Raw genomic sequence first — 26,644 nt, 5'->3', positions numbered from 1 at the left:
ACGCGCCACTACACTCCAGCCTGGGCAACAGAGCAAGACTCCACCTCCAAAAAAAAAAAAGAAGAAAAGAGAAGATAAACCTACTACAACAATTTGTGCCATGGATTCCTTATTTCTTTATTCCTTTATTTATTCATAAAAGACAGAGTAGGCTGGGTGTGATGGCTCATGCCTATAATCCCAGCACTTTGGGAGGCCGAGGTGGGCGGATCACCTGACATCGGGAGTTCAAGACCAGCCTGGCCAAGGTGAAACCCCGTCTCTACTAAAAATACAAAAAAATTCAGCCGGGCGTGGTGGTGCACGCCTGTAATCCCAGCTACTCGGGAGGCTGAGGCAGGAATCACTTGAACTCGGGAGGCGGAAGTTGCAGTGAGCCGAGATTGCGCCACTGCACTCCAGTCTGGGCAACAAGAGCAAAACTCCATCTCAAAAAAAAAAAGACAAAGTAGTGCTAACAATTGGTAAAAACAAACGTGTGTTTCTATGAAAGGGGTATTCACATTTATAACACTATGTTTAGGTCTATCAGTCAATAAATGACTGTGCCAGAAAAGGGATGTGAAGTAGTAAATAAGCAGAGAATGTGTCCAAGAAACCAAGAAAATTCACAGGAAATCACAGTCATCCTCACACCTTGAAAATGGTTGAGAGAAAAAAATACATCATTTAAATTCCAGAATTCTTATACCTCACAAAATAAAATGACACACGTCAAAAATTCCGTACATTTACTTATCTATTTAACTTATTTGGAATTTGTATTATCAGCACCTCTAATGATAGGTCATTGCTACTGTAATAGTCTTGGAGACAACAAAAAGTATTAGCATTGATACCAATCACTGAGAATTTATCATGAAGCACTTTTGACTTATTTCCTCATTTACTTGTCACAACAAGCATATGAACTTTACTCTTTTTTTTTTTTTTTTTTTGAGACTGAGTCTCTCTCTGTCACCAGGCTGGAGTGCAGTGGTGCAATCTCAGCTCACTGCAACCTCCGCCTCCCAGGTTCAAGCAATTCTCCTGCCTGAGCCTCCTGAGTAGCTGGGACTGCATGCGCACGCCACCATGCCCAGCTAATTTTTGTATTTTTAGTAGAGACGGGGTTTCACCATGTTGGCCAGGATGGTCTCGATCTCTTGACCTCATGATCCATCTGCCTTGGCCTCCCAAAGTGTTGGGATTACAGGTGTGAGCCACGGCTTCTGGCCTGAACTTTACTCTTTTACACCCATTTTACAGATGAGAAAAGTGTTGCTGGCTCCAGCAATATTGTATACTAAAGAACTATTACACCCTACCACTATAAACATGTAGAAATGTTGGGTAAATGTAACACACATTATTTTAAATGAGCAGCTGAATTCCTAGAAAGAAAGCAAATCCCCAGGTGCAAAAATTAAAGGGAGGAAAAAAAAGAAACAACTAAAAGTCAAAGTGGTAATCATGCGAGGTAAAAAATACAACCCTAGGCTAGGCACAGTGCCCCACGCCTGTAATGCCAGAACTTTGGGAGGCCAAGACAAGCAGACCACTGTAAGTCAGGAGTTCGAGACCAGCCTAGCCAACATGGTGAAACCCTGTCTCTACCAAAAAGAGAAAAATTAGCCAGGCATGGTGGCGGGCACTTGTAATCCCAGCTACTTGGGAAACTGAGACAGGAGAATCGCTTGAATCCAGGAGGCACAGGCTGCAGTGAGCTGAGATCCTGCCACTGCACTCCAGCCTGGATGACAGAGCAAGACTCTGTCTCAAAAATAAATAAATAAATAAAAATTATCCGGGCACAGTTATGCACATCTGTAATCCCAGCTACTCATGAGGCTGAGGCAGGAAAACTGGTTGAACCCGGAAGGTGGAGGCTGCAGTGAGCCAAGATTGCACCACTGCACTCCAGTCTGAGTGAGAGTCTGTCTCAAAAACTAAATTAATTAAGGCCAGGCACGGTGGCTCACGACTGTAACCACAGCATTTTTGGAGGCCAAGGTGGGCTGATCATGAGGTCAGGAGATCGAGACCATCCTGGCTAACACGGTGAAACCCCATCTAAAAAAAAAATACAAAAATTAGACGGGCATGGTGGCAGCCTGTAGTCCCAACTACTAGGAAGGCTGAGGCAGGAGAACAGTGTGAACCTGGGAGGCAGAGCTTGCAGTGAGCTGAGATCGCGCCACTGCACTCCAGCCTGGGCAACAGAGCAAGACTCCGTCTCAAAAAAAAAAAAAAAAAAAAAACACCTAATTAAATAAAAAGTGAATTAAAAAAAAAAAAAAGAATTATAAGTTTAAAATGTAAAACAGGCCAGGCACAGTGGCTCATGCCTGTAATCCCAGCACTTTGGGAGGCCAAGGCTGGCGGTTCATGAGGTCAGGAGTTCGAGACCACCCTAGCCAACATGGTTAAACTCCGTCTCTACTAAAAATACAAAAAATAGGCCAGGCGCAGTGGCTCATGCCTGTAATCCCAGCACTTTGGGAGGCCGAGGCGGTTCAATCATAAGGTCAGGAGTTTGAGACCAGCCTGACCAACATGGTGAAACCTGTCTCTACTAAAAATACAAAAATTAGCCAGGCGTGGTGGCAGGCACCTGTAATTCCAGCTACTCTGAAGGCTTAGGCAAAGGAATCGCTTGAACCCGGGAGGCAGAGGTTGCGGTAAGCTGAGATGGTGCCACTGCACTCCAGCCTGGCTGACAGAGCCAGGCTTCATCTTAAAAAAAAAAAAAGCTGGGCGTGGTGGCGGGCGCCTGTAATCCCAGCTACAGCTACTCGACAAGCTGAGGCAACAGAACCATTTGAACCCAGGAGGCAGAGCGTGCAGGGAGCCAAGATCGCGCCATTGCACTCCAGCCTGGGCTACAGAGCAATACTGCCTCTCAAAAAAAAAAAAAAAAAACCTTCTTGAAGAAAATACAGTAGAATATATACATGACTTTAGAAAAGGCAAAGATTTCTGGCCAGGCGTGGTGGCTCATGCCTGTAATCCTACCACTTTGGGAGGCCTAAGCGAGCAGATCACCTGAGGTCAGGAGTTCGAGACCAGCCTGACCAACATGGAGAAACCCCGTCTCTACTAAAAATACAAAACCAGCCAGGCATGGTGGTGCATGCCTGTAATTCCAGCTACTCAACAGGCTGAGGCAGGAGAATCGCTTGAACCCGGGAGGCGGAGGTTGCAGTGAGCTGAGATCGCGCCATTGCACTCCAGCCTGGGCAACAAGAGCGAAACTCCATCTCAAAAAAAAAGGCAAAGATTTCTATAAGAACACAAAAAGTACTAACAACACAGAAAAATTTTACTAAATTGTTCTGTATCAGGAAATGGCAAATAATGGTCCACGGGTCAAATGTAGTCCACTCTTGTTTTTGTAAAGTTTTACTGAAGCAAATTCACATTCATGTATTTTTTGTGGCTACTTTCACACAATAGCAGCAAAAGCGAGTACTTGCACCACAAACCATATAATCCAAAAAGCCCAAAATATCTGGCATTTTACAGAAAAAGTTTACCGTTTCCTGCTGTATATTACAATTACAAACCTCTGCTCATCAAAGGACATCATTATGAGAGTAAAAACATAAACTATTAAGTGGGAGAAGAGATCTGTAATAAATATTTCTGACCAATGAACCATATCCAGAATACCTAAGAAAAATTCAGCCAGGTATGGTGACTCACGCCTGTAATCCCAGCACTTTGGGATGCTGAGCTGGGAGAATCACTTGAGCCCAGGAGTTTGAGATCAGCCTGGGCAACAAAGCGAGACTGTCTCTACAAAAAAACAGAAAAAATTATCCAGGTGTGGTGGTGGGGACTGGTAGTCCCAGCTACTTGAGAGGCTGAGGTGGGAAGATCCTTTGAGCCCAGGCGTTTGAGGCCGCAGTGAGCTATGATCAAGCCAATGTACTCCAGCCTGGGTGATTAGGCCAGACCCCGTTTCAAAAAAGAAAAAAAAAAGAGAGAGAAAGACCAATGTGCAAATTTTTAAACAGGCAAAAGATTTAAACAGGTACTTCTCAAAAAAGGATAGCCAAGTGGCCAATAAATAAAGTTGCTCACATTAATTATTAGCAACTAGAAAATAATGCATTATAACCACAAATCTACTGAATAACCAAAATGTAAAAGACAAAAAGATTCCAAGGATTGGTGAGAAAGTAGAAAATGAGAATGCTCGGCCAGGTGTGGTGGCTCATGCCTGTAATCTCAGCTCTTTGGGAGGCCGAGGCAGGTGGATCACGAGGTCAGGAGATTGAGACCATCCTGGCTAACACGTGAAACTGGTGAACCCCTACCTCTACTAAAAATACAAAAACTTAGCCGGGCGTGGCAGCACGCACCTGTAGTCCCAGCTACTCAGGAGGCTGAGGGAGGAGAATGGCATGAAACAGGGAGGCAGAGCTTGCAGTGAGCCGAGATCCCGCCACTGCACTCCAGCTTCGGCAACAAAGCGAGACTCCGTATCAAAAAAAAAAAAAAAAAAAGAAAGAAAGGAAGAAAGAAAATCAGAATGCTCATACACTGTTTGTGGGAGTATAAATTGGTAGAACTGCTGTGGAAACCTGTTTAGCAACATCTACTAAAGTTGACCAACCTATGACATAGCAAGTAAACTCTCAAGAACATAACCAAAAGAAACATCTATGTTGAGCAAAAGAAATATATAAAAATATTCACAGCAGCACTATTTATAATAGCTCTAAGCTGCAAATTACCCCAAAAGCCTATCAATGACAAAATGAATAAAAAAAAATGTGGTGTATTCCCACAATGGAATACTATACAGCAACTGTTGTAAATTATGAAACAGCTATTGAAAAACAACAAGGGTCTCACTGTGTCACCCAGGCTGGAGTGCAGTGGAATGATCACTACTCACTGCAGCCTCCAACTCCTGGGCTCAAGTGATCCTCCCACCTCAACCTCCTAAGGAGCTCCGACCACAGGAGTTTGCCACCATGCTAACGCTAATATTTTAATATTCTGTAGAGATGTGGTCTCACTATCTAACCCAGGCTGGTCTTGAACTCCTGGGCTCAAGCAATCTTCCCACTTCAGCCTCGCAAAAAAAAAAAAAAAAAAACTAGCCACATGTGGTAGTATATGCCTAGGCTAAGACAAGAGGATTGCTTAAGCCCTAGAGGTCAAGGCTGCAGTGAGCTGTGTTCATTCAGGACACCACTCCAACCTGGTAACACAACAGGGTACCATCTCAAAAAAATAAAAATTAAAGTTTTACCAGTACACAGCCATACTTATTATGTACTGCATATACATATACTCATTTACGCATTGTATATAGCTGCTTTCATATTACACTGAGTGGCTGTGACAGAGTCCACAGAGCCTACAGGCCTAAAATATTTACTATCTAAAATATTTACTATCTGTCCCTTTATTTAATTAATTAATTTATTTATTTAGAAACAGGGTGTTGGCCGGGCGCGGTGGCTCACGCCTATAATCCTACATTTTGGGAGGCCGAGGTGGGTGGATGACCTGAGGTCAGGAGTTTGAGACCAGCCTGGCCAACATAAATACAAATACAAAATTAGCCAGGCGTGGTAGTGCATGCCTGTAATCCCAGCTACTCAGGAGGCTGAGGCAGGAGAATCGCTTGAACCAGGGAGGTGGTGGTGGCGGTGAGCTGAGATCGCACCCTTGCACTCCAGCCTGGGCAACAAGAGCGAAACTCTGACTCAAAAAAAAAAAAGAGGAGAAACAGGGTGTCACTGTCGCCCAGGCCGTAGTGCAGTGGTGCAATCTCAGCTCACTACAACCTTCGCCACCTGGCTCAAGCAATCCTCCCACCTCAGCCTCCCAAATAGCTGGGACCACAGGGGCCCTCCCAAACACCTGGCTAATTTTGATATTTTTGTAGAGACCAGCTTTTGCCATGTTGTCCAGGCTGGTCTTGAACTCCTGGACTCAAGTGATCTACCCACCTCAGCCTCCCAAAATGCTTGGATTATGGGAGTGAGCCACAGCATGCAGCATACTCTGTCCCCTTAGGAAAAAATTTAGGCTGGGCGTGGTGGCTCATACCTGTAATCCCAGCACTCTGGGAGGCTGAGGCGGGCAGATCACGAGGTCAGGAGTTCAAGACCAGCCTGGCCAACATGGTGAAACCCCGTCTCTACTAAAAATACAAAAATTAGCTGAGCATGGTGGCGCGTGCCTGTAATCCCAGCTACTCGGGAGGCTGAGGCAGGAGAATAGCTTGAACCCGGGAGGAGGAGATTGCAGTGAGCCAAGATCCCGCCACTGCACTCCAGCCTGGGACAGAGCTAGACTCAGTCTCAAAAAAAAAAAGAAAAAGAAAGAAAGAAAGAAAAAATTTAGCCAGGCATGGTGGCTCACGCCTGTAATCCCAGCACTTTGGGAGGCTGCGGCAGGTGGATCACCTGAGGTCAGGAGTTCAAGACCAGCCTGGCCAACATGGTGAAACCTCATCTCTACTAAAAATACAAAAAAATTAGCTGGGTGTGGTGGCGGGTGCCTGTAATCCCAGCTACTCGGGAGGCTGACGCAAGAGAATCGCTTGAACTCGGGAGGCTGAGGTTGCAGTGAGCTGAGATCACGCCATTGCACTCCAGCCTGGGCAACAAAAGCGAGACTCCATCTCAAAAAAAAAAAAAAAAAAAAAAAAAAAGAAAAAGAAAAAATGTATCAGCCCGTACACAGCAATGACGACAAACAAATTACAACTATAAGCAATAATACAGAAAAATTTGACGCCGGGCATGGTGGCTCATGCCTGAAATCCCAGCACTTTGGGAGGCCGAGATGGGCAGATCACTTGAGGCCAGGAGTTCGAGACCAGCATGGCTAACATGGTGAAACCCCATCTCTACCAAAAATACAAAATATCAGCTGGGAATGGTGGTGCACACCTGTTAATCAGCTACTTTAGAGGCTGAGGCATGAGAATCGCATGAACCCAGGAGGCAGATTGCAGTGAGCCAAGATCATACCACTGCACTCCAGCCTGGGCAACAGAGAGAGACTGTCTCAAAATAAAAAATTAAAAAAAAGAAATTTTTACAAATGTAATATTTGCCTGCATGCTTCAAAAATGTTAAGTCATGGGCCAGACGGAGTGGCTCATGCCTATAATCTCAGCACTTTGGGAGGCCAAGGCTGACAGTTACCTGAGGTCAGGAGTTAGAGACCAGCCTGGCCAACATGGTGAAACCCAGTTTCTACTAAAAATACAAACATTAGCTGGGCGTTGTGGCGCATGCCTGTAATCCCAGCTACTGGGGAGGCTGAGGCAGGAGAATCACTTGAACCTGGTGGGGGAGGAGATTGCAGTGAGCCAAGATCGTGCTACTGCACTCCAGCCTGGGCAACTGAGCAAGACTCTGTCTCAAAAAACAACAACAACAAAAAATGTAAGTCATAACAAACAGATGTCAATCAGCTGTGCATGGTAGCTCAAAGCAGCAATTCCAGTACTTTGGAAGGCCAAGGCAGAAGGACTTCTTCAGTCCAAGAGTTCAAAACCAGCCTGGGTAACACAGTGAGACCCTATCTCTATCAAATTAAAAATTAAAAAATTTGGCCAGGCGCTGTGGCTCACACCTGTAATCCCAGCACTTTGGGAGGCCAAGGCAGGCAGATCACTTGAGGTCAGTAGTTCGAGACCAGCCTAGCCAATATGGTGAAACCCCATCTCTACTAAAAATACAAAAACTAGCTGGGTGTAGTGGTGCACACCTGTAATCCCAGCTACTCGGGAGGCTAAGACAGGAGAATGGCTTGAACCCGGGAAGGGGAGGCTGCAGTGAGCTGAGACTGCGCTACCACACTGCAGACTGGGTAACAGAGCAAGACTCTATCCAAAAAAAAAAAGAAAAAAAGAAAAGAAAAGAAAAGAAAAGCCAGGCGTGGTGGAATGTGTCTGTGGTCTCAGCCACTCAGCAGGCTGAGGCAGGTGGATCAGTTGATCCCTGGAGGTCAAGGCTGCAGCGAGCTATGACCACACCACTGTACTTTAGCCTGGGTGACAGAGCAAGGCAGTATCTCAGAAAAAAAAAGAAAAAGACAGGCTGAATTATCTCAAATTAAATAAGACTAAAAATATATAACTAAATAAAATATGTGGTGTTGGTGTGGATCTTACAAAGGACACTTTTGAGACAACTGGTGAAATGTGAAATAGATTATATGGTAAATAATGGTATTATATCCAAGCCAATATCCTAAATTTGATCACTGTATTTGCCAGGATAAATCCCATGTTCTACAGAGATCTGTGCCTCAGTCTCAAGTCTCTCAAGCTATTCCCTCCCTGCTAGATTGGACTTGATGGATGATGACAACTCAAGTGACTACGACTCCTGATTTCTTTCACTTAAGTCCATCCTTTTATTCTTGCTTCCAAGACCTATATGCTAACCTCTGCTTTCTCTCTCATCCATTCCACAAAGTCCCAGAATCAGCATAATTTTGGCAAAACAATACCATTCTCACATACGGGTCATAAAATGTTCAGTAAGAGAGATCATAACATTTGCCAAATTCAATAGTTTTCTCCTATTTCTTTTTTTTCTTTTTCTTTTTTTTTTTTTTTTTGACACACAGTCTCACTCTGTTGCCCAGGCTGGAGTGCAGTGGCACAATCTTGGCTCACTGCAACCTCTGCCTCTCGGGTTCAAGCAATTCTCCTGCCGCAGCCTCCTGAATAGCCGGGATTTTTTTTGTATTTTTAGTAGAGATAGGATCTCACAAGGTTGACCAGCCTGGTCTAGAACTCCTGATTTCAGGTGATCCGCCCGCCTCAGCCTCCCAAAGTGCTGGGATTACAGGCGTGAGCTACCACACCCAGCTTGTTTTCTCCTATTTCTTTGCCACAGAACATTTTTAGAAACTCAGAGGTCTATTAGGAAAAATTGTTCAAAGTGAAACTTGAAGACAACAGATTCTTCTTAGCCCTCTGCATTTACTCCTCCCCTCCCTCTTCTCAGATGCTACGGGTACTCCCCAGGAAATAATTATAAAACCAGTGATCAAGTCCAACTCCAACTGTAAGCCCCTTCTTATTAACTTCATGTTCCAAATGGTTTATTCAATCAAACGAAAACAGACTGTTAAAGTGACAGTCCTCCAACTCCCACCCTTTCCATTACACCAGACTGATCCAGTTTGTGAGAATTCCTGCCATGAGGTCAGTCATACTTACTGGGGAGAAATTCAAAGGTGTCAGAAAGAGATAGCTTATGAACTGTGACTCATCTAAAACATCCCAAAATAGTATTAGCCAGTTCAATCACACCACCACATTTGTTAGAACTGGCTATGACAACATTTTATGCTCAATGTATTTACAGGTGTTCTACCAAATCACATAACAATTGAAAATAAATTTAGAAAATGTTGAATGAGGCTAGGCGCAGTGGCTCCCACCTGTAATCCCAGCACTTTGGGAGGCCGAGATGGGAGAATCACCTGAGGTCAGGAGTTTGAGATCAGCCTGGCCAACATGGTGAATCCCTGTCGCTACTAAAAATATAAGAATTAGCCAGGTGTGGCTGGGTGCAGTAGCTCACGCCTGTAATCCCAGCACTTGGGGAGGCCGAGGCGGGCAGATCACGAGGTCAGGAGAGCGAGACCATCCTGGCTAACACGGTGAAACTCTGTCTCTACTAAAAATACAAAAAATTAGCCAGGCATGGTGGTGGGCGCCTGTAGTCCCAGCTACTCGGGAGGCTGAGGCAGGAGAATTGCTTGAACCCAGGAGGCGGAGGTTGCAGTGAGCCGAGATCATGCCACTACACTCCAGCCTGGGCAACAGAGCAAGACTCCATCTCAAAAAAAAAAAGAGAAAACGTTGAATGATAGTTCCCTTAAAATAGGTGTATCCATCTCCTCAATGCATCTCCTTCTTCAACAGTAATAATCTTTCTTTTCCTTTTTTTTATTTTTTAATCTTTTTTAGAGACAGGGTCTCACTTTGTTGCCCAGGCTAGTCTCGAGTTCCTGGGCTCAAGTGATCCTCCTGCCTCAGCCTCCCAAAACATTAGGATTACAGGCATGAGCCACCACACCCAGCCCTTTTGGGTCAACACTTTCAGAGGACAAGGCAGGAGGACAGCTTGAGCCCAGGAGTTTGGGACCAGCCTGGGCAACAATAGCGAGACTCCAGCTCTAAAAAAAAAAAAAAAAAAAAAAAAATTATAAAAACATAATAATTTTTTCAGTGAGTTCTGACAACTGCTTTAAAATAAGTCAGTATTACACTTTACATTTTTGTAGATACATTAAGAAAAGCTCAATTTCACAAGATTGTTGCTCAGGCTAGTCTCAAACTCTTGAGCTCAGAGGACCCACTCACCTAGGCCTCCCAAACTGTTGGGATTATAGATAGGCATGAGCCACAGTGCCCAGCTGAGATTTTTTTTTTTTAAGAAAAAAAAAATACATATACAGTATTCTGTTTTATGTTTACACTATATTTTCACAACACAAAATACTTCAGTTAGGTTTTTTTTCTTAAACAGGGTCTCACTGTCACCTAGGTTGGAATGCAGTGGCATGATTATAGCCCACTGCAGCCTCAACCTCCTGGGCTCAAGAGATCCTCCTACCTCAGCCTCCCAAGTAGCTGGGACCACAGGCATACACCACCACACCAAGCTAAATTTTTTATTTTTTGTAGACAAGGGCTCTCACCATGTTGTCCAGGCTGGTCTCAAACTCCTGGGCTCAAGGACTCCTCTAGCCTCAGCCACCCAAAATGCTAACATTATAAGCATGAACCACTGCACCCAGCCTTTCTCTTTAGGAAAAAAAAAAAAAGAGAAAGAGATACTGATGGGATTTCGCTCTATCACTCAGGCTAGAGTGCAGCAGTACTATTGTAACTCATGGCAGCCTCTAACTCCCGGGATCAAGTGATCCTCCTGGGTCAGCTCCCAAGTAGTTGGGACTACAGGCACACACCACCATGCATGACTAATTTTTAGTTTTTCTGACAAATAGGGTCTCAATATGTTGCTCAAGCTGGTCTCAAACTCCTTGCCTCATGTGACCCTCCTACTTCAGTCTCCCAAGTAGTCTGGATTACAGGCATGAGCCAGTGTGCCCAGCTAAATATGTACTGTTTACTGTACATTGGCCATACTTCAGCAAAGCTGGAGGACACATTATGGGGAGAGACAGAAAGATGAAAAAAGTAAAAATATAGAAAAAATAAATAAATGAAACATCAATCAAATAAATAAGTACAATGTCAGTGAACTCAGGTTTCTACCTATGAATCCACACGGTACAGAGTACAAGCCTGCACTGAAGTTGATCATAGCTTTCCAGAGCCTTGCCCACCACCTGGTCCAGCATGCCCTCTGCCTGGAATACTAGTCCATGTCTCCAACACAGCAGCCCGTATTTTGCAGCCTACTGAGCTCTATCTAACTGGTCATGCCACATCATGTAGGCCCACTGCCCTTGCACATGAATTATAAAGGCCAGAAGCTAGCTAACTAGATTTTTCAGATTTAACTCTTCTTCTACAGTAATTTGTTTTATCCACACATGTGGCTGAGCAGTTCAGTTAGACTATTTGTTTTCTCCATGTTGGCAAATTATTTCCTACATGGCCCCCAAGTTACAAGAATATCTATGAGTTCATTAGTACAAAATTCAAAAACAAGCAAAACATAATACTGTATTATTCAGGGATGCATACTAACACAGTGATACCTATAAAGAAAAGCAAGGAGGCCAGGCGCAGTGGCTCACGCCTGTACTCCCAGCACTTTGGGAGGCTGAGGCAGGTGGACCACCTGAGGTGGGGAGTTCAAGACCAGCCTGAACAACATGGAGAAACCCTGTCTCTACCAAAAATGCAAAATTAGCCGGGCGTGGTGGCGCATACCTGTAATCCCAGCTAGTCTGGAGGCTGAGGCAAGATAACCGCTTGAACCCGGGAGGCGGAGGTTGCAGTGAGCCAAGATCGTGCCATTGCATGCCAGCCTGAGCAACAAGAGCGAAACTCCATCTCAAAAAAAACAAAAACAAAAACAAAAAAACAAAAACGGCAAGGAAAAGATTATCTGTGGGGAAAAGGGGGAATTTATGGTTGGGAAAGGAACATGTACGTTTGTTAGGGTTGTTAGCAATTTCTGACCTGGACTGTGGTTAAATGGATGTTCTCTTTACAATTATTTAAGTCAAAATTTATTGTACTCACTTTCTATATATTTTGCAATAGGAAGTTGTTTAAAAAAAAAAAGAAATAAACGAAACCATTATTCCACAAGTAAATTTCCTACACTATTTTGCTTAAACAGGTGCTTATATTCCACTTTCATCAGACAGAGTTCTAAGCTACAAACTCAAATGCTCACTTCAAATATATATACAACACTTACGGTCTCCTTCCTAGTCCCATGTTCCCAAAGATAGTCTCTCCATTCTGAAATTCATACGACGGCAGAGTGAAAGCAGTTCAGGAATATAACATTCTACATTTTTCCTCCAGTTGCAAATTATTATTATTTTTTTTTTTGAGATGGAGTCTCCCTCTGTCGCCCAGGCTGGAGTACAGTGGCGTGATCTTGGCTCTCTGCAACCTCCGCCTCCTGGGGTCAAGCAATTCTCCTGCCTCAGCCTCCCGAGTAGCTGGGATTACAGGCGCCTGCCACCATGCCCGGGTAATTTTTGTATTTTAGTAGAGACAGGGTTTCACCATGTTGGCCAGGCTGGTTTCGAACTCCTGACCTCAGGTGATCCACCTACCTCAGCCTCCCAAAGTGCTGGGATTACAGGCATGAGCCACTGCCCCCAGCCTAAATGATTTTTTTAAGTGCAATGACAGGTTTACAATTTTGGGCATAAGGGTACATGTTCTCAAGATCTCCTGGAGCTGTGTCACGTAAAAAAGAAAACAAAATCTTGGATATCTCCCAAACACAATTAAAATCCAGTTACTTGAGACTCTCACTTAACCTTCTACATTTCTTACTCTCAGAGCTTTCCTCTTTTTTTAAACACAGATGCTTATAATCCACTTTAAAATGCAGAATAAAAAAACGGCCGGGCACTATGGCTCATGTCTGTAAACCCAGGACTTTGGGGGGCCAAGGCGGGAAGATTGCCTGAGCCCAGGAGTTCGAGAACAGTCTGGGCAACAGGGCAAAACCCTGTCTCTACAAAAACAAAATACAAAAATTAGCAGGGTGTAGTGGTGCATGCTTATTGTCCCAACTACTCAGGAGGGTGAGGTGGGAGGATCTATCTGAGTCTGGAAAGTACTAAAGCCTTGGAGGGCTTGTGGGAAAATTAGAAACTTTACTTGTAGTGAAGGTAAAATGTTATTTTTCTTTTTTGTTTTGTACCCACATCTTCTTAACAATTTTTTTTGTTTCAAATCATGTGTTTGCTAATGCAATATACCTTTAGCCTTAGCCCTATGAAATGCTTGGTTCTTTCTAAATCTCTTAGCATTTGATAGAAAAAGAGCCAGCTGTCTGACATCCAGCATGACTTGGGAAGTTACTATATAAAGTTCCACTCTAGCTGGGCATGGTGGCTTATGCCTGTAATCCCGGCACTTTGGGAAGCCGAGGCGGGCGGATCACGAGGTCAGATCAAGACCATCCTGGCTAACACAGTGAAACCCCGTCTCTACTGAAATACAAAAAAAAATTAGCCAGGCATGGTGGCGGGCGCCTGTAGTCCCAGCTACTTGGGAGGCTGAGGCAGGAGAATCGCGTGAACCCAGGAGGCAGAGGTTGCAGTGAGCCGAGATCACACCACTGCACTCCAGCCTGGGCAACAGAGCATGACTCTGTTTCAAAAAAAAAAAAAAAAAAGGTTCCACTCTGATTTTTTCTTTTTTTTTTTCTTTGAGATGGAGTTTCGCTCTTGTTGCCCAGGCTGGAGTGCAATGGCACAATCTCGACTCACTACAATCTCCACCTCCCGGGTTCAAGTGATTCTCCTGCCTTGGCCTCATGAGTAGCTGGGATTACAGGTATGTACCACCACACCCGGCTAATTTTGTATTTTTAGTAGACATGGAGTTTCTCCATGTTGGTCAGGCTGGTCTCGAACTCTCAACCTGAGGTGATCCACCCACTTCAGCCTCCCAAAGTGCTGGGATTACAGGTGTGAGCCACCGCACCCAGCCTCCACTCTGATTTAAAAAAAAAAAAAGTCCAAATAGTGAACTCGGCCAGGCGCGGTGGCTCACACCTGTAATCCCAGCACCTTGGGAGGCTGAGGCAGGTGGATCACAAAGTCAGGAGTTCGAGACCAGCTTGGCCAACATGGAGAAACCTTGTCTATACTAAAAATACAAAAATTAGCTGGGCGTGGTGGTGGACGCCTGTAATCCCAGCTCCTCGGGAGGCTGAGGCAGGAGAATAGTTTGAACCCGGGAGGCAGAGGTTGCAGTGAGCCAAGATTGCACCATTGCACTCCAGCCTGGACAACAACAACAACAAAAAAAAAAACAGTGGACTCTTTTTTTTAAGACAGAGCCTCAGCTCACTGCAACCTCTGTCTCCCAGGCTCAAGTGATCCTCCCACCTCAGCCTCCCAAGTAGCTGGGCCTACAAGCGTGCATGCACCACCACACCCAGATAATTTTTCTTGTATTTCTTTGTAGAGACAGGGCCTAATGTTGCCCAGGCTAGTTTCAAACTCCTGGGCTCAAGAGTTTTGACCACCTTGGCCTCCCAAAGTGCTGAGATTACAGGTGTGAGCCATGCCCAGCATAAACTCTTATACCATACTGATTACTCAGGGAAAAAACTTTTTAAAGTATATGATTTACATGTCTCACTGAAACATTCTTTGCTTTGTTAATTATCTATCTCATCGAATTTTGTTTTATACCATTATGGATTGTATCAATCCCTTTCATCTGGGAAAATGCTGAACACCATTTTGAGAGGAAGGCAAGTACATCGGGTTCCAGTGGCACTAAACCAAGAATTGTATTTAATTACGGCTTCTGCCTAAAAATATTCTTCCCTAATATTTTAAAATCTGGAACTAAATAATGGTTTAGTTCCCAGGAGTCAAATAGCCTACATATAACATTCTCTGAAAATACCATTTCTGAAAAGATTAATACATTCCTAATTAAGAATCCCAATATAATTTCAAACGTATTATGTAAAATACTTTATATAATGCAATCTGTAATTTTACTCTAAATTATATGTTACAATTAATAAAGTGCAATCAATATATACTATATGATAGTGAATTAAACTATTGAAAACCTAAATCAACAGCTAATTTGATAATTCTAGCCCAGTTCATAATGTAAAAGAACAGGAAATGAATACTTTAGCTGTAAAGGAACATGGAACTTTCAAATTTTTCACACATAAAATACATAAGACACACACATCCCACAGAAAATGATAATGATAAAGCAAATGGGTAAAATGTTAACAACTGTAGATTCTGAGTGAAGGGAAAATAAAAGTTCTTCATACTAATCTTGTAAGTTTTTACTTTTAAATATGTTTAAACTTTTGTTATAAAAAACATCAGGCAGCTAGCTGGGAGCGGTGGCTCACATCTGTAATCCCAGCACTTTGGGAGGCCAAGGTGGGCAAATTACCTGAGGTCAGGAGTTCCAAGACCCAGAGAGGCCAACCTGGTGAAACCCTGTCTCTACTAAAAATACAAAAATGAGCCAGGCGTGGTGGCCGGCACCTGTAGTCCCAGCTACTGGGGAGGCTGAGGCATGAGAATCGCTCGAACCCAGGAGGCGGAGGTTGCAGTGAGCCAAGATCGCACCACTCTACTCCAGCCTGGATGACACAGCGAGACTCCATCTCAAAAAAAAATAAAACAAATAAGGGCCGGGCACAGTGGCTCACGCCTGTAATCCCAGCACTTTGAGAGGCAGAGGCAGCCGGATCATGAGGTCAGCAGTTCGAGACCAGCCTGGCCAAGATGGTGAAACTCTGTCTACTAGAAAATACAAAAATTAGCCAGGCGCAGTGGCGGGCGCCTGTAATCCCAGCTACTCCGGAGGCTGAGGCAGGAGAATTGCTTGAACCGAGGAGGCAGAGGTTGCAGTGAGTAGACATCACGCCACTGCACTCCAGCCTGGGCGACAGAGCAAGACTCCGTCATAAATACATACATATACACACACACACATACATACATAAATACCAAAATTGACTAAGCCACCTTCTACTTTCCCCTATGATGTGGTTTCCCATCACCTTCAAGATAAAATGCACACTTCTAGCACAGTAAACCAGTCCTTTTACGACTGACACTGGCCCACCTCTCTGCTGATTGTCCTCTACCTACCCTCAGCTCTAAATGTGCTGAACTATGTGCAACTACCTTTAAGTACCACATTTTCTCAGACCATAACGCTTTTTTTTTTTTTTTTTTGAGACGGAGTCTCACTCTGTCACCCAGGCTGGAGTGCAGTGGCGTGATCTCGGCTCACTGCAAGCTCTGCCTCCCAGGTTCACGCTATTCTCCTGCCTCAGCTTCCCAAGTAGCTGGGACTACAGGTGTCCACCACCATGCCCGGCTAATTTTTGTATTTTTAGTAGAGACGGGGTTTCACCTTGTTAGCCAGGATGGTCTCGATCTCCTGACCTCATGATCCACCTTCCTCAGCCTCCCAAAGTGCTGGGATTACAGGCATGAGCCACTGCACCCCGCCAACCATAACGCTTTTATGTATTGCACCACTGCCTGAAAATCCCATCCTCCCCCACTTAGCTGAAGAACTCACACTCAACTTTCAAGACACAATTCAAATGTCCTTTTCCACAGAAACATTTCCTGACATCACCAAGTAAGTCAAAGGCTCTACTCACACAGCTCATTAGACTGTGAGTTCCCTGAGGACAAATATACAGTATTTGTTTGTACTCTTAGGACCCTGCACCTAATCAAATTCTTAACATTTGCTGAGCTCCAATCAGTGGAGAAAAGGAGCCCTTTTAAATAAACTTTTCTGGAATAACCAGATAACCATAAGGAAAAACATAAAAATGGATCTGCCATTTCCCACACTAACTACCAGGGCAAATCCTAAATGGATCAGAGAGTGACATGTAAAAATAAGGCTAGGGCCGGGCACAGTGGCTCACGTCTGTAATCCCAGCACTTTGAGAGGCCAAGGCAGGCAGATCACGAGGTCAGGAGATTGAGGCCATCCTAGCTAACACAGTGAAACCCCGTCTCTACTAAAAATACAAAAAAAAAAAAAAAAATTAGCTGGTGTGGTGGCGGGCGCATGTAGTCCCAGCTACTTGGGAGGCTGAGGCAGGAGAATGGCATGAACTCGGTAGGCGGAGCTTGCAGTGAGCTGAGACTGTACCACTGCACTCCAGCCTGGGCGACAAGAGTGAGACTGTCTCAAAAAAAAAAAAAATAATAAGGCTGGGCATGGTTACTCATACCAGTAATCCCAGGACTTTGTGAAGCCAAGGCAGGAAGATCACTTGAGCCCAGGAGTTCAAGACGAGCCTGGGGCCAGGCACAGTGGCTCCCATCTATAATCCCAGCACTTTGGGAGGCTGAGGCGGGTGGATCACCTGAGATCAGGAGTTCAACACCAGCCTGGTCAACATGGTGAAACCCCATCTCTACTAAAAATACAAAAAAATTAACCAGGCGTGGTGGCAGGTGCCTGAATTCCCAGCTACTTGGGAGGCTGAGGTACAAGACTCACTTGAACCTGGGAAGCAGAGGTCGTGGTGAGCTGAAATTGCACCACTGTATTGCAGCCTGGGCGACAGAGCAAGACTTTGACTCCAAAAAAAAAAGACCAGCCTAGGCAACACAGAAAGACCCTGTCTCTATCTTTATAAATTAAAATTTAAAAAAAGTAAAAAATGAAATCATACAAGTACTAAAAGAACACATAGCTGAATTCCTTTATAACCTAGGAACGATAAAAGCTTCCCAATTATAATTCAAAATGAGAAAAGTAACCACATCAATATATTTAACTAAATTTCTTCAACTTTTTGGATAATAAAAACATCACAGGCAAACAGATTTATAGCAAGATCACTGAAACAATACTGTTTTTAAAAATTTTATTTATTTATTTTTTTGAGACGGAGTGTTGCTCTGTCGCCCAGGCCGGAGTGCAGTGGCGCAATCTCGGCTCACTGCAAGCTCTGCCTCCCGGGTTCATGCCATTCTCCTGCCTCAGCCTCCCAAGGAGCTGGGACCACAGGCGCCCGCCACCACGCCCGGCTAATTTTTGTACTTTTAGTAGAGATGGGGTTTCACCTTGTTAGACAGGATGTTCTCGATCTCCTGACCTCGTGATCCACCCACCTCAGCCTCCCAAAGTGCTGGGATTACAGGCGTGAGCCACCACGCCCGGCCTACTATTTCTTATTCTCAATTACATTTGAAAGATCAGTAAGTTGTTAAACGGTTTAGTGATCAAGAACAGTCCTCACAAAAAAGGTCTACTGATCATAGATTCATACAGGCAGCTAACAGCATGCTAGAAACAACAAAAACCGAAATGAATTAAAAGACAAAAATTATGAGGAAATATATGACAGACAATTCCTAAAAAGCTAATATTTGTAAAATCAGAGTTCGAAAATATAAATAAAGGAGTATAAGATAGCAGAGGCTGGGCACAGTGGCTCACACTTGTAATCCCAGTGCTTTGGGAGGCCGAGGTAGGCAAATCACTTGAGTTCAAGACCAGCCGGGCCAACACAGTGAAACCCCACATCTACTAAAAATACAAAAATTAGCCAGGTGCGGTGGGTGGTGCATGCATGTAGTCCCAGCTACTCGGGAGGCTGAGGCAGGAGAATTGCTTGAACCCGGGAGGCAGAGGTTACAGTGAGCCGAGATCACTCCACTGCACTCCAGCCTGGGTGACAGAACAAGACTATATCTCAAAAAATAACATAATATAATATAACATAACGTAACATAACATATCATAACATAAAAATAAAAATAAAGGCCAGGTGTGGTGGCTCACACCTGTACTCCCAGCACTTTGGGAGGCCAAGGTGGGTGGATCACTTGAGGCTGGGAGTTCAAGACCAGCCTGGCCAACATGGTGAAACCATGTGTCTACTAAAAATACAAAAATTAGCTGGGTGTGGTGGCGCGCACCTGTAATCCTAGCTATTCAGGAGTCTCAGGCACAAGAATCGCTGCAGTGGTTGCAGTGAGCTGAAATCACACCACTGCACTCTAGCCTGGGTGACAGAGCGAGACTCTGTCTCATAAATAAATTAAATAAAATAAAGATAGCAGATAAGGGCCGGCATGGTGGCTCGCGCCAGTAATCAAAGAGCTTTCAGAGGCCAATGCAGAAGGACCACCTTCCCGCCAAAAATTTGAGACCAGCCTGGGCAACACAGCAAGATCCCATCACTACAGAAATTTAAAAGTCACCCATTTGTGCGTGGCAGCACGTGCTAGTAGTCCCAGCCTCTTGGGAACCTGAGGTAGGAAGATGGCTAGAGCCGGGAGATCAAGGCTACAGTGCACTGTGATCAAACCACTGTACTCCAGCCTGGGCAACAGAACAAGACCCTGTCTGTAAAAACAAAAATAAAACACGCAATTGCAAGGACACCAAAATTATATTCTCACACAAGTTCAGAAGGTATCTCACCTACAAAATGTAAAAAATTCCATAAATTCTATTTATGGCACAAGACCTGCATCAAGAGAAAGCATGGAGAAGACTCGGTACAGCGAGAGGATAGGGAACTGCAACATAGTAAAATATTGTTAGGTCTTCACAATGACTGCTGCAATATTTAATGCAAATGTTAAATGCCTCTTCAAAAAGCAGCTTCCTACAGTTAAAAAGTAGTAATATTCTATAACTAAAAAAAATTTTTTTTTTTTTTTAATTCTACATGCTAGCAGCAGCAAAGGAAAAAAGTTGGATGCTACAACTAAAAATATACAGCAACTGAGGATGCCCAAATAATAGTAAGCTGATGTACTTACAGGGAGTTTGGTGAAGGCCGGGTTGGTGACATGCTTCCCAAAGGCATCTTCCTGGAACTGAAGAAGCTGCACCACCAGCCCAGCCAGTGTTTTATTGGTAGGAGCATCCGCATGAACATACTGCAAGATAAAGACAGGCATTCAAAAACTAGTACAATTTTTGCAGAAGAAAATGTTGGCTTACTTCCTAGTACCTACTAAGTACTTACATTATGGGAAATTTATAGATGTCTGAGACACGCTCTGTGCTATAAAGGAGCTTACAAAAACAAATATGTGTGTGCATTTAAAAATGGTTAAGACGGTTAATTTTTTTTTTTCTTTTCTTTGAGACGGAGTTACGTTCTTGTCACCCAGGGTGGAGTGCAGCGGTGCGATCTCGGCTCACTGCAACCTCTGCCTCCCGGGTTCAAGCCATTCTCCTGCCTCAGTCTCCCGAGTAGCTGGGATTACAGGCATGAGCCACTACCCCCAACTACTTTTGTATTTTTAGTAGAGACGGGGTTTCACCACGTTGGACAGGCTAGCCTCAAACTCCTGACCTCATGTGACCTGCCCCCGCCTCGTCCTCACAAAGATAAATCTCCTGTGTTTTTTATCAAAAAAAAAAAAAAAAAGTGAAATATTATCCATATTAACGTAAAGAATGTCAAAAGCCCAAACCAGTAGTAGACACATCAGCTAGGAAGCTTCACAGCAAGGAAAAATAATGGGTAACACAACAAGAAAAGAATAAATTAGTGAGTTAAATGTAAAAGTTTCATTTGGCAATTAAATGTTCAACATCACTTTGAGTAGCCAATACACTCAAAAAAATTTTTTTTCTTTTTTTTTGAGACAGAGTCTTGCTCTTTCACCCAGGTTGGAGTGCAATGGCACCATCTCAGCTCACTGTAACCTCCGCCTCCAGAGTTCAAGCGATTCTCCTCCCTCAGCCTCCCTAGTAGCTGGGACTACAGGCGCGCAACCACCATGCCCGGCTAATTTTGTTTGTATTTTTAGTAGAGACGGGGTTTCACTATGTTGGCCAGGCTGGTCTTTAACTTCTGACCTCATGATCTGCCCACTTCAGCCACCCAAAGTGCTAGGATTACAGGTGTGAGCCACCACACCCGGCCTCAAAAAGTATTTTTAAATCTCCAATTCCAAGCAAGGAAAACATCTGTACCTGCCTTTCAGGTGGACAAGAGAGAATTTTTTTTTTTTTTTTTTTTTTTGCTGGAGCAAACTTTCGAACTACCATCCAACATTTCAAGGTTAATGTGGTATGTCTCTATTACAATAAATATTTTTTAGATGAGTGGTGTATGGTCAAAATTACATCAACTGCAAAGTCTACAATTATTATGCATAGGACAAAGGGCACACAATTTCTGCTACTACCATTGAAACTTACAGCACATAAAAAGGCAATCATTTACTTTTTTTTTTTTTTTTTGAGATGGGGTCTTCTTCCATCACTCAGCCTGAAATGACGAAACCCCGTCTCCACTAAAAAACAAATACAAAAAATTGGCTGGGTGTGGTGGCACACACCTGTCCTCAGCTACTTGGGAGGCTGAGGCAGGAGAATCGCTTGAACCTGGGAGGTGGAGGTTGCAGTGAACCGAGATTCATGCACTCCAGCCTGGGTGACAGAGCCAGACTCCGTCTCAAATAATTAATTTTAAAAACTTTTTTTTTTTTGGAGTCTCACTCTGTCACCCAGGCTGGAGTGCAATTGTGCAATCTCTGCTCAGTGCAAGCTCTGCCTTCTGGGTTCACACCATTCTCCTGCCTCAGCCTCCCAAAAAGCTGGGACTACAGGCACCCACCACCATGCCTGGCTAATTTTTTGTATTTTTAGTAGAGACGGGGTTTCACCATGTTAGCCAGGATGGTCTCGATCTCCTGACCTCGTGATCCACCCGCCTCGGCCTCCCAAAGTGCCGGGATTACAGGTGTGAGCTACTGCGCCCGGCCAATTTTAAAAACTTTAAAAACTACATACTACTTTCCCCTTCCTTATACTATATTGATAATTTGCAACAAAAACTAGCAAGCCTAGTTTTTGAAGGACCATATACTTTTTTTTTTTCAAGACAGTGGTTTCTTGCTGTCTCCCAGGATGGACTACCGTGGTGTAATGACCGCCACCGCAGCCTCAATCTCCTGGGCTCAAGTGATCCTCCTCCTCCACCTCCCGGAGAGCTAGGACTACAGAGGCGTGCCAACACATCTGGCTAATTTTTTAATTTTCTGTACAGAACCGTTTTCACCAACTTCTCTGGGCTAGTCTAGAACTCCTGGGTTCATATGATTCTCTCACTTTGGCCTCCCAAAAAGTACTGGGATTAGAGGCATAAAGTACTGCACCTGGCCCATATACTTTCAAGTGAAAATTTGGAATCAGTTTTTCTCCAATGTACTCAACATAGTACTTTTTTTTTTTTTTTTTTTTTTTGAGACAGTCTTACTCTGTTGCCCAGGCTGGAGTGCAGTGGTGTGATCTCGGCTCACTGGAAGCTCTGCCTCCCGGGTTCACACCATTCTCCTGTCTCAGCCTCCCGAGTAGCTGGGACTACAGGTGCCCGCCACCACGCCCGGCTAATTTTTTGTATTTTTAGTAGAGACGGGGTTTCACCGCGTTAGCCAGGATGGTCTCGATCTCCTGACCTCGTGATCTGCCCGCCTCGGCCTCCCAAAGTGCTGGGATTACAGGCGTGAGCCATCGTGCCCGGCCCCGTAAATTTTTAATAAACGGTATTCAAGGGCGGGGCGCGGTGGCTCACACCTGTAATCCCAGCACTTTGGGAGGCCGAGGCGGGCAGATCACGAGGTCATGACATCGAGACCAACCTGGCTAACGCGGTGAAACCCTGTCTCTACTAAAAATACAAAAATTAGCCGTGCATGGTGGCACTTGCCTGTAGTCCTAGCTACTCGGGAGGCTGAGGAAGGAGAATCGCTTGAACCCGGGAGACGCAGGTTGTAGTGAACCGAGATCGCGATCGTGCCACTGCACTCCAGCCTGGGTGCACTCCAGCCTGGGTGACAGAGCGAGACTCTCTCTCAAAAAATAAAATAAATAAAATAAAATAAAATAAACTTGGAAATAGACCTGCTATGTACCCACAAAAATTAAAAATTAAAACTCTGGCCAGATGCAGTGACTCACACCTGTAATCCCAGCACTTTAGGAGGGCAAGGTGGACAGATCACTTGAGGTCAGGAGTTCAAGACCAGCCTGGCAAACATAGTGAAAACCCGTCTCTACTAAAAATACAAAAATTAGCCAGGCATGGTGGTGTATGCCTATAATCCCAGCTGCTTGGGAGGCTGAGACAGGAGAATGGCTTGGATCCAGGAGGCGGAGGTTGCAGTAAGCCGAAAGTGCGCCACTGCACTCAAGCCTGGGTGACAAAGCGAGACTCCGTCTCAAAAAAAAAAAAAAAAAAACTTCAAGTATGTCTTACAAAACTGACAAAATACATTGTACATATCCGCAAGATACCTTCATAATCTTTAATAAGCACAGGTTTCCTAAAGGAGCCATATAATGTACTGCACTTTTTTTGTACACGGTAAAGCAACATAAAAAAATAATGACCGGCCGTGCACAGTGGATCACACCCACAATCTCAGAACTTTGGGGGGCCGAGGCAGGTGGACCACTTCAGGTCAGGAGTTTGAGACGAGCCTGGCCAACATGGCCAAACTCCATCTCTACTAAAAAAATACAAAAACTAGCCAGGCAGAGTGGCACACACCTGTAATTCCAGCTACTCAGGAGGCTGAGGCAGGAAAATTGCTTGAACCCAGGAGACAGAGGTTGCAGCAAGCCAAGAGCATGCCACTGCACTCCAGACTGGGTGACACAGTGAGACTCTGTCTCAAAAATAATAACTACAATCTTTATTTTACAGATAACTAAACAATGCCAAACTCTATAGCTGAAAAAAACAATGTCCTTGAAAAAGGCTGTTCAGATGGAACCAAATCAACATTTCAGGTAAATATACATACATATGTAAACATATATGTAAATATATAGATGTAAATATATATATTTTTTCTTTTTTTTAAACCGAGTTTCGATCTTGTTGCCCAGGCTGAAGTGCAATGGCACGATCTCAGCTCACCACAACCTCCGCCTCCCGGGTTCATGCAATTCTCCTCCCTCAATCTCCCAAGTACCTGGGATTACAGGCATGCGCCACCACATCTGGCTAATTTTGTATTTTTAGTAGAGATGGGGTTTCTCCATGTTGGCCAGGCTGGTCTCGAACTCCCAACTTCAGATGATCCGTCTGCCTCGGTCTCCCAAAGTACTGTGATTACAGGCGTGAGCCACTACACCTGACCTCAGGTAAATTTTTTTTTTTTTGAGACAGAATCTTGCTCTGTCGCCTAGGCTGGAGTGCAGTGGTGTAATCTCGGCTCACTTGCAGCCTCTGCCCACCGGGTTCCAGCGATTCTCCTGCCTCAGCCTCCTGGGTAGCTGGGATTACAGGCGCACGCCACCACGCCTGGCTAATTTTTGTATTTTTGGTAGAGACAGGGTTGCACCATGTTGGCCAGGCTGGTCTCAAACTCCGACCTCAGGTGATCTGCCCGCCTTGGCCTCCCAAAGTGCTGGGATTACAGGCGTGAGCCACCATGCCCGGCCTATATTTTTAATAACTATAGTGAATATAGGCTGGGTGCAGTGGCTCATGCCTGTAATCCCAGTACTTTGGGAGGACGAAGTTAGAGGACTACTTTGAGTCCAGAAATTTGAGACCAGTCTGGGCAACACAGTAAGACCCTGTCTCTATTTATGTATTTATTTTTTGAGACACTTTCGCTCTGTAGCCTAGGCTGGAGTGCAGTGGCCCAATCTCAGCTCACTACAACCTCCGCCTCCCAGGTTTGAGTGATTCTCCTGCCTCAGTCTCCTGAGTAGCTGGGACTACAGTCGTGCGCCACCACACCCGGCTAATTTTTGCATTTTAATAGAGCGGAAGTTTCATCACATTGGCCAGGCTGGTCTCGAACTCCTAACCTCAGGTGATCCACCGGCCTGGGTCTCCCAAAGTGCTGGGATTACAGGCGTGAGCCACAGCCCCCAGTCTCAGTCCAATTTTTAATAAACTATAAAATATTTAATTCTGATTAGATTTTTTTTTTTTTTCCAAATCATCCCGCCAAATTACCAAACATGAAAATGCATGTAGGCCAGGCACAGTGGCTCACGCCTGTAATCCCAGTACTTTGGAAGGCTGAGGCCGGTGGATCACCTGAGGTCAGGAGTTCAAGCCCAGCCTGGCCAACAGGTGAAACCCCAGCTCTACTAAAAATAACAAAAATTAGCAGAGCGTGATGGCGGGTGCCTGTAATCCCAGCTACTCAAGAGGCTGGGGTAGGAGAATCACTTCAACTTGAGAGGCCGAGATCGCACCACTGCACTCCAGCCTGGGCAGAAGAGCGAGACTCCATCTTAAAAAAAAACAAAAAAAAAAAACAAAACACTGACTCCTAATTAAGAAATTTTAATTTCTATGTCATAAACAATTAATCTGGTTTTTTTTTTTGTTTTTTGTTTTGAGACAAGGTCTCACTCTTTTGCCCAGGCTGGAGTGCAATGGTGCCAACACAGTTCACTGCAGCCTCGACCTCCTAGGCTCAAGTGATCCTCCAAGGACCCTGCCTCAGCCAAGTAGCTGGGACTACACATGCATGCCACCACAACTGATTTTTTTTTTGTTTTTTTGTTTTGTTTTGTTTTGAGATAGGGTCTCATCATGTTGCCCAAGCTGGTCTCCAACTCCTGGGCTCAAATGAACCTCCCACCTGGAATTCCCAAGTGCTGGGATTACAGACGCAAGCCACTGCAGGAGGCCCAATTAATCTTTTGATCAAAAAAAGTCTATCATATTTTATTTAAGAAAACAAAAATTTATTAGTCTCAAAATATTTCAAGTAAGAGTCAGTGTGGGCCAAGTGTGGTGGCTCACACCTGTAAGCCCTGCACTTTGGGAGGCTGAGGCAGGCAGAGAGCCCCGGAGTTCGAGACCAGCCTGGGCAACACTGCAAAACCCTGCCTCTACTGATAATACAAAAAATTAACCAGGTGTGGTTGTTCATGCCTGTAGTCCCAGCTACTCAGGAGGCTGAGGTGGGAGAATCACCTGAGCCCAGGAGGTTGAGGCTGCAGTGTGCTATGATCTCACCACTGCACTCCAGCCTGGGCAACACAGCAAGACACTGTCTCAAAAAAAAAAAAAAAAAAAAAAGAAAATTCCTAAATGAAGTCTCGGTATCTTCCATTTGAAAAAGAAGGTAAATAATATCTATCATTTAGGACTGCTGTGAGGATTTTAAGTGAGTTATACTTTAAGTACCTGGCACATGGTAAATGCTCAGTTGTTCACTGAATGCATGAGCTGAATGCAAGAGTTTGGGGTTGCAGTGAGCTACGATCACATCACTGTACTCCAGCCTGGGCAACAGAGAAAGACCCTGTCTCAAAAAAATAAAGTAAAATGAAAATAAATAAAAAACGACACTAGCAAAATCATGTTTACTGAGACTGAAACTGTTGTCTGCTCTGAAAATGCAGTATTAAATGCACTAGAAACGGTTAGTTAAAACCAATGCGTACACCAAATAGAAATGCACTGTGTAGAAAAGAAGCAAAGAACTTTGTGATAATATTTTCACCACT

At 44.4% G+C, this 26,644-nt stretch overlaps 1 protein-coding gene across 11 annotated transcripts in view; it reads right to left on the bottom strand.

Moving 5' to 3' along the window:
* Window positions 1-26,644, bottom strand: part of SMARCC1 (SWI/SNF related, matrix associated, actin dependent regulator of chromatin subfamily c member 1) — a 196,820-nt gene that overhangs the window by 167,710 nt on the left and 2,466 nt on the right. For 6 of the 11 annotated variants that reach the window (XM_024244357.3, XM_054550867.2, XM_054550863.2 and 3 more), the window contains exon 2: window positions 19,960-20,079. The exons of 1 other annotated variant lie outside the window; for it this stretch is intronic. In XM_024244357.3, the coding sequence (XP_024100125.2) occupies window positions 19,960-20,079 (120 nt within the window). Of the gene's footprint in view, window positions 1-11,884; window positions 11,904-19,959; window positions 20,080-26,321; window positions 26,440-26,644 lie in introns of those variants that run through there. 4 more of the 11 variants (XM_054550868.2, XM_054550870.2, XM_054550866.2 and 1 more) reach the window with 2 other exon arrangements.

Source organism: Pongo abelii, chromosome 2, assembly GCF_028885655.2.
Source record: "Pongo abelii isolate AG06213 chromosome 2, NHGRI_mPonAbe1-v2.0_pri, whole genome shotgun sequence".
NCBI classification, from domain to species: domain Eukaryota; kingdom Metazoa; phylum Chordata; class Mammalia; order Primates; family Hominidae; genus Pongo; species Pongo abelii.
The sequence above is the reverse complement of the archived record's forward strand: the minus strand, read 5'-3'. Positions and strand labels throughout refer to the sequence as shown.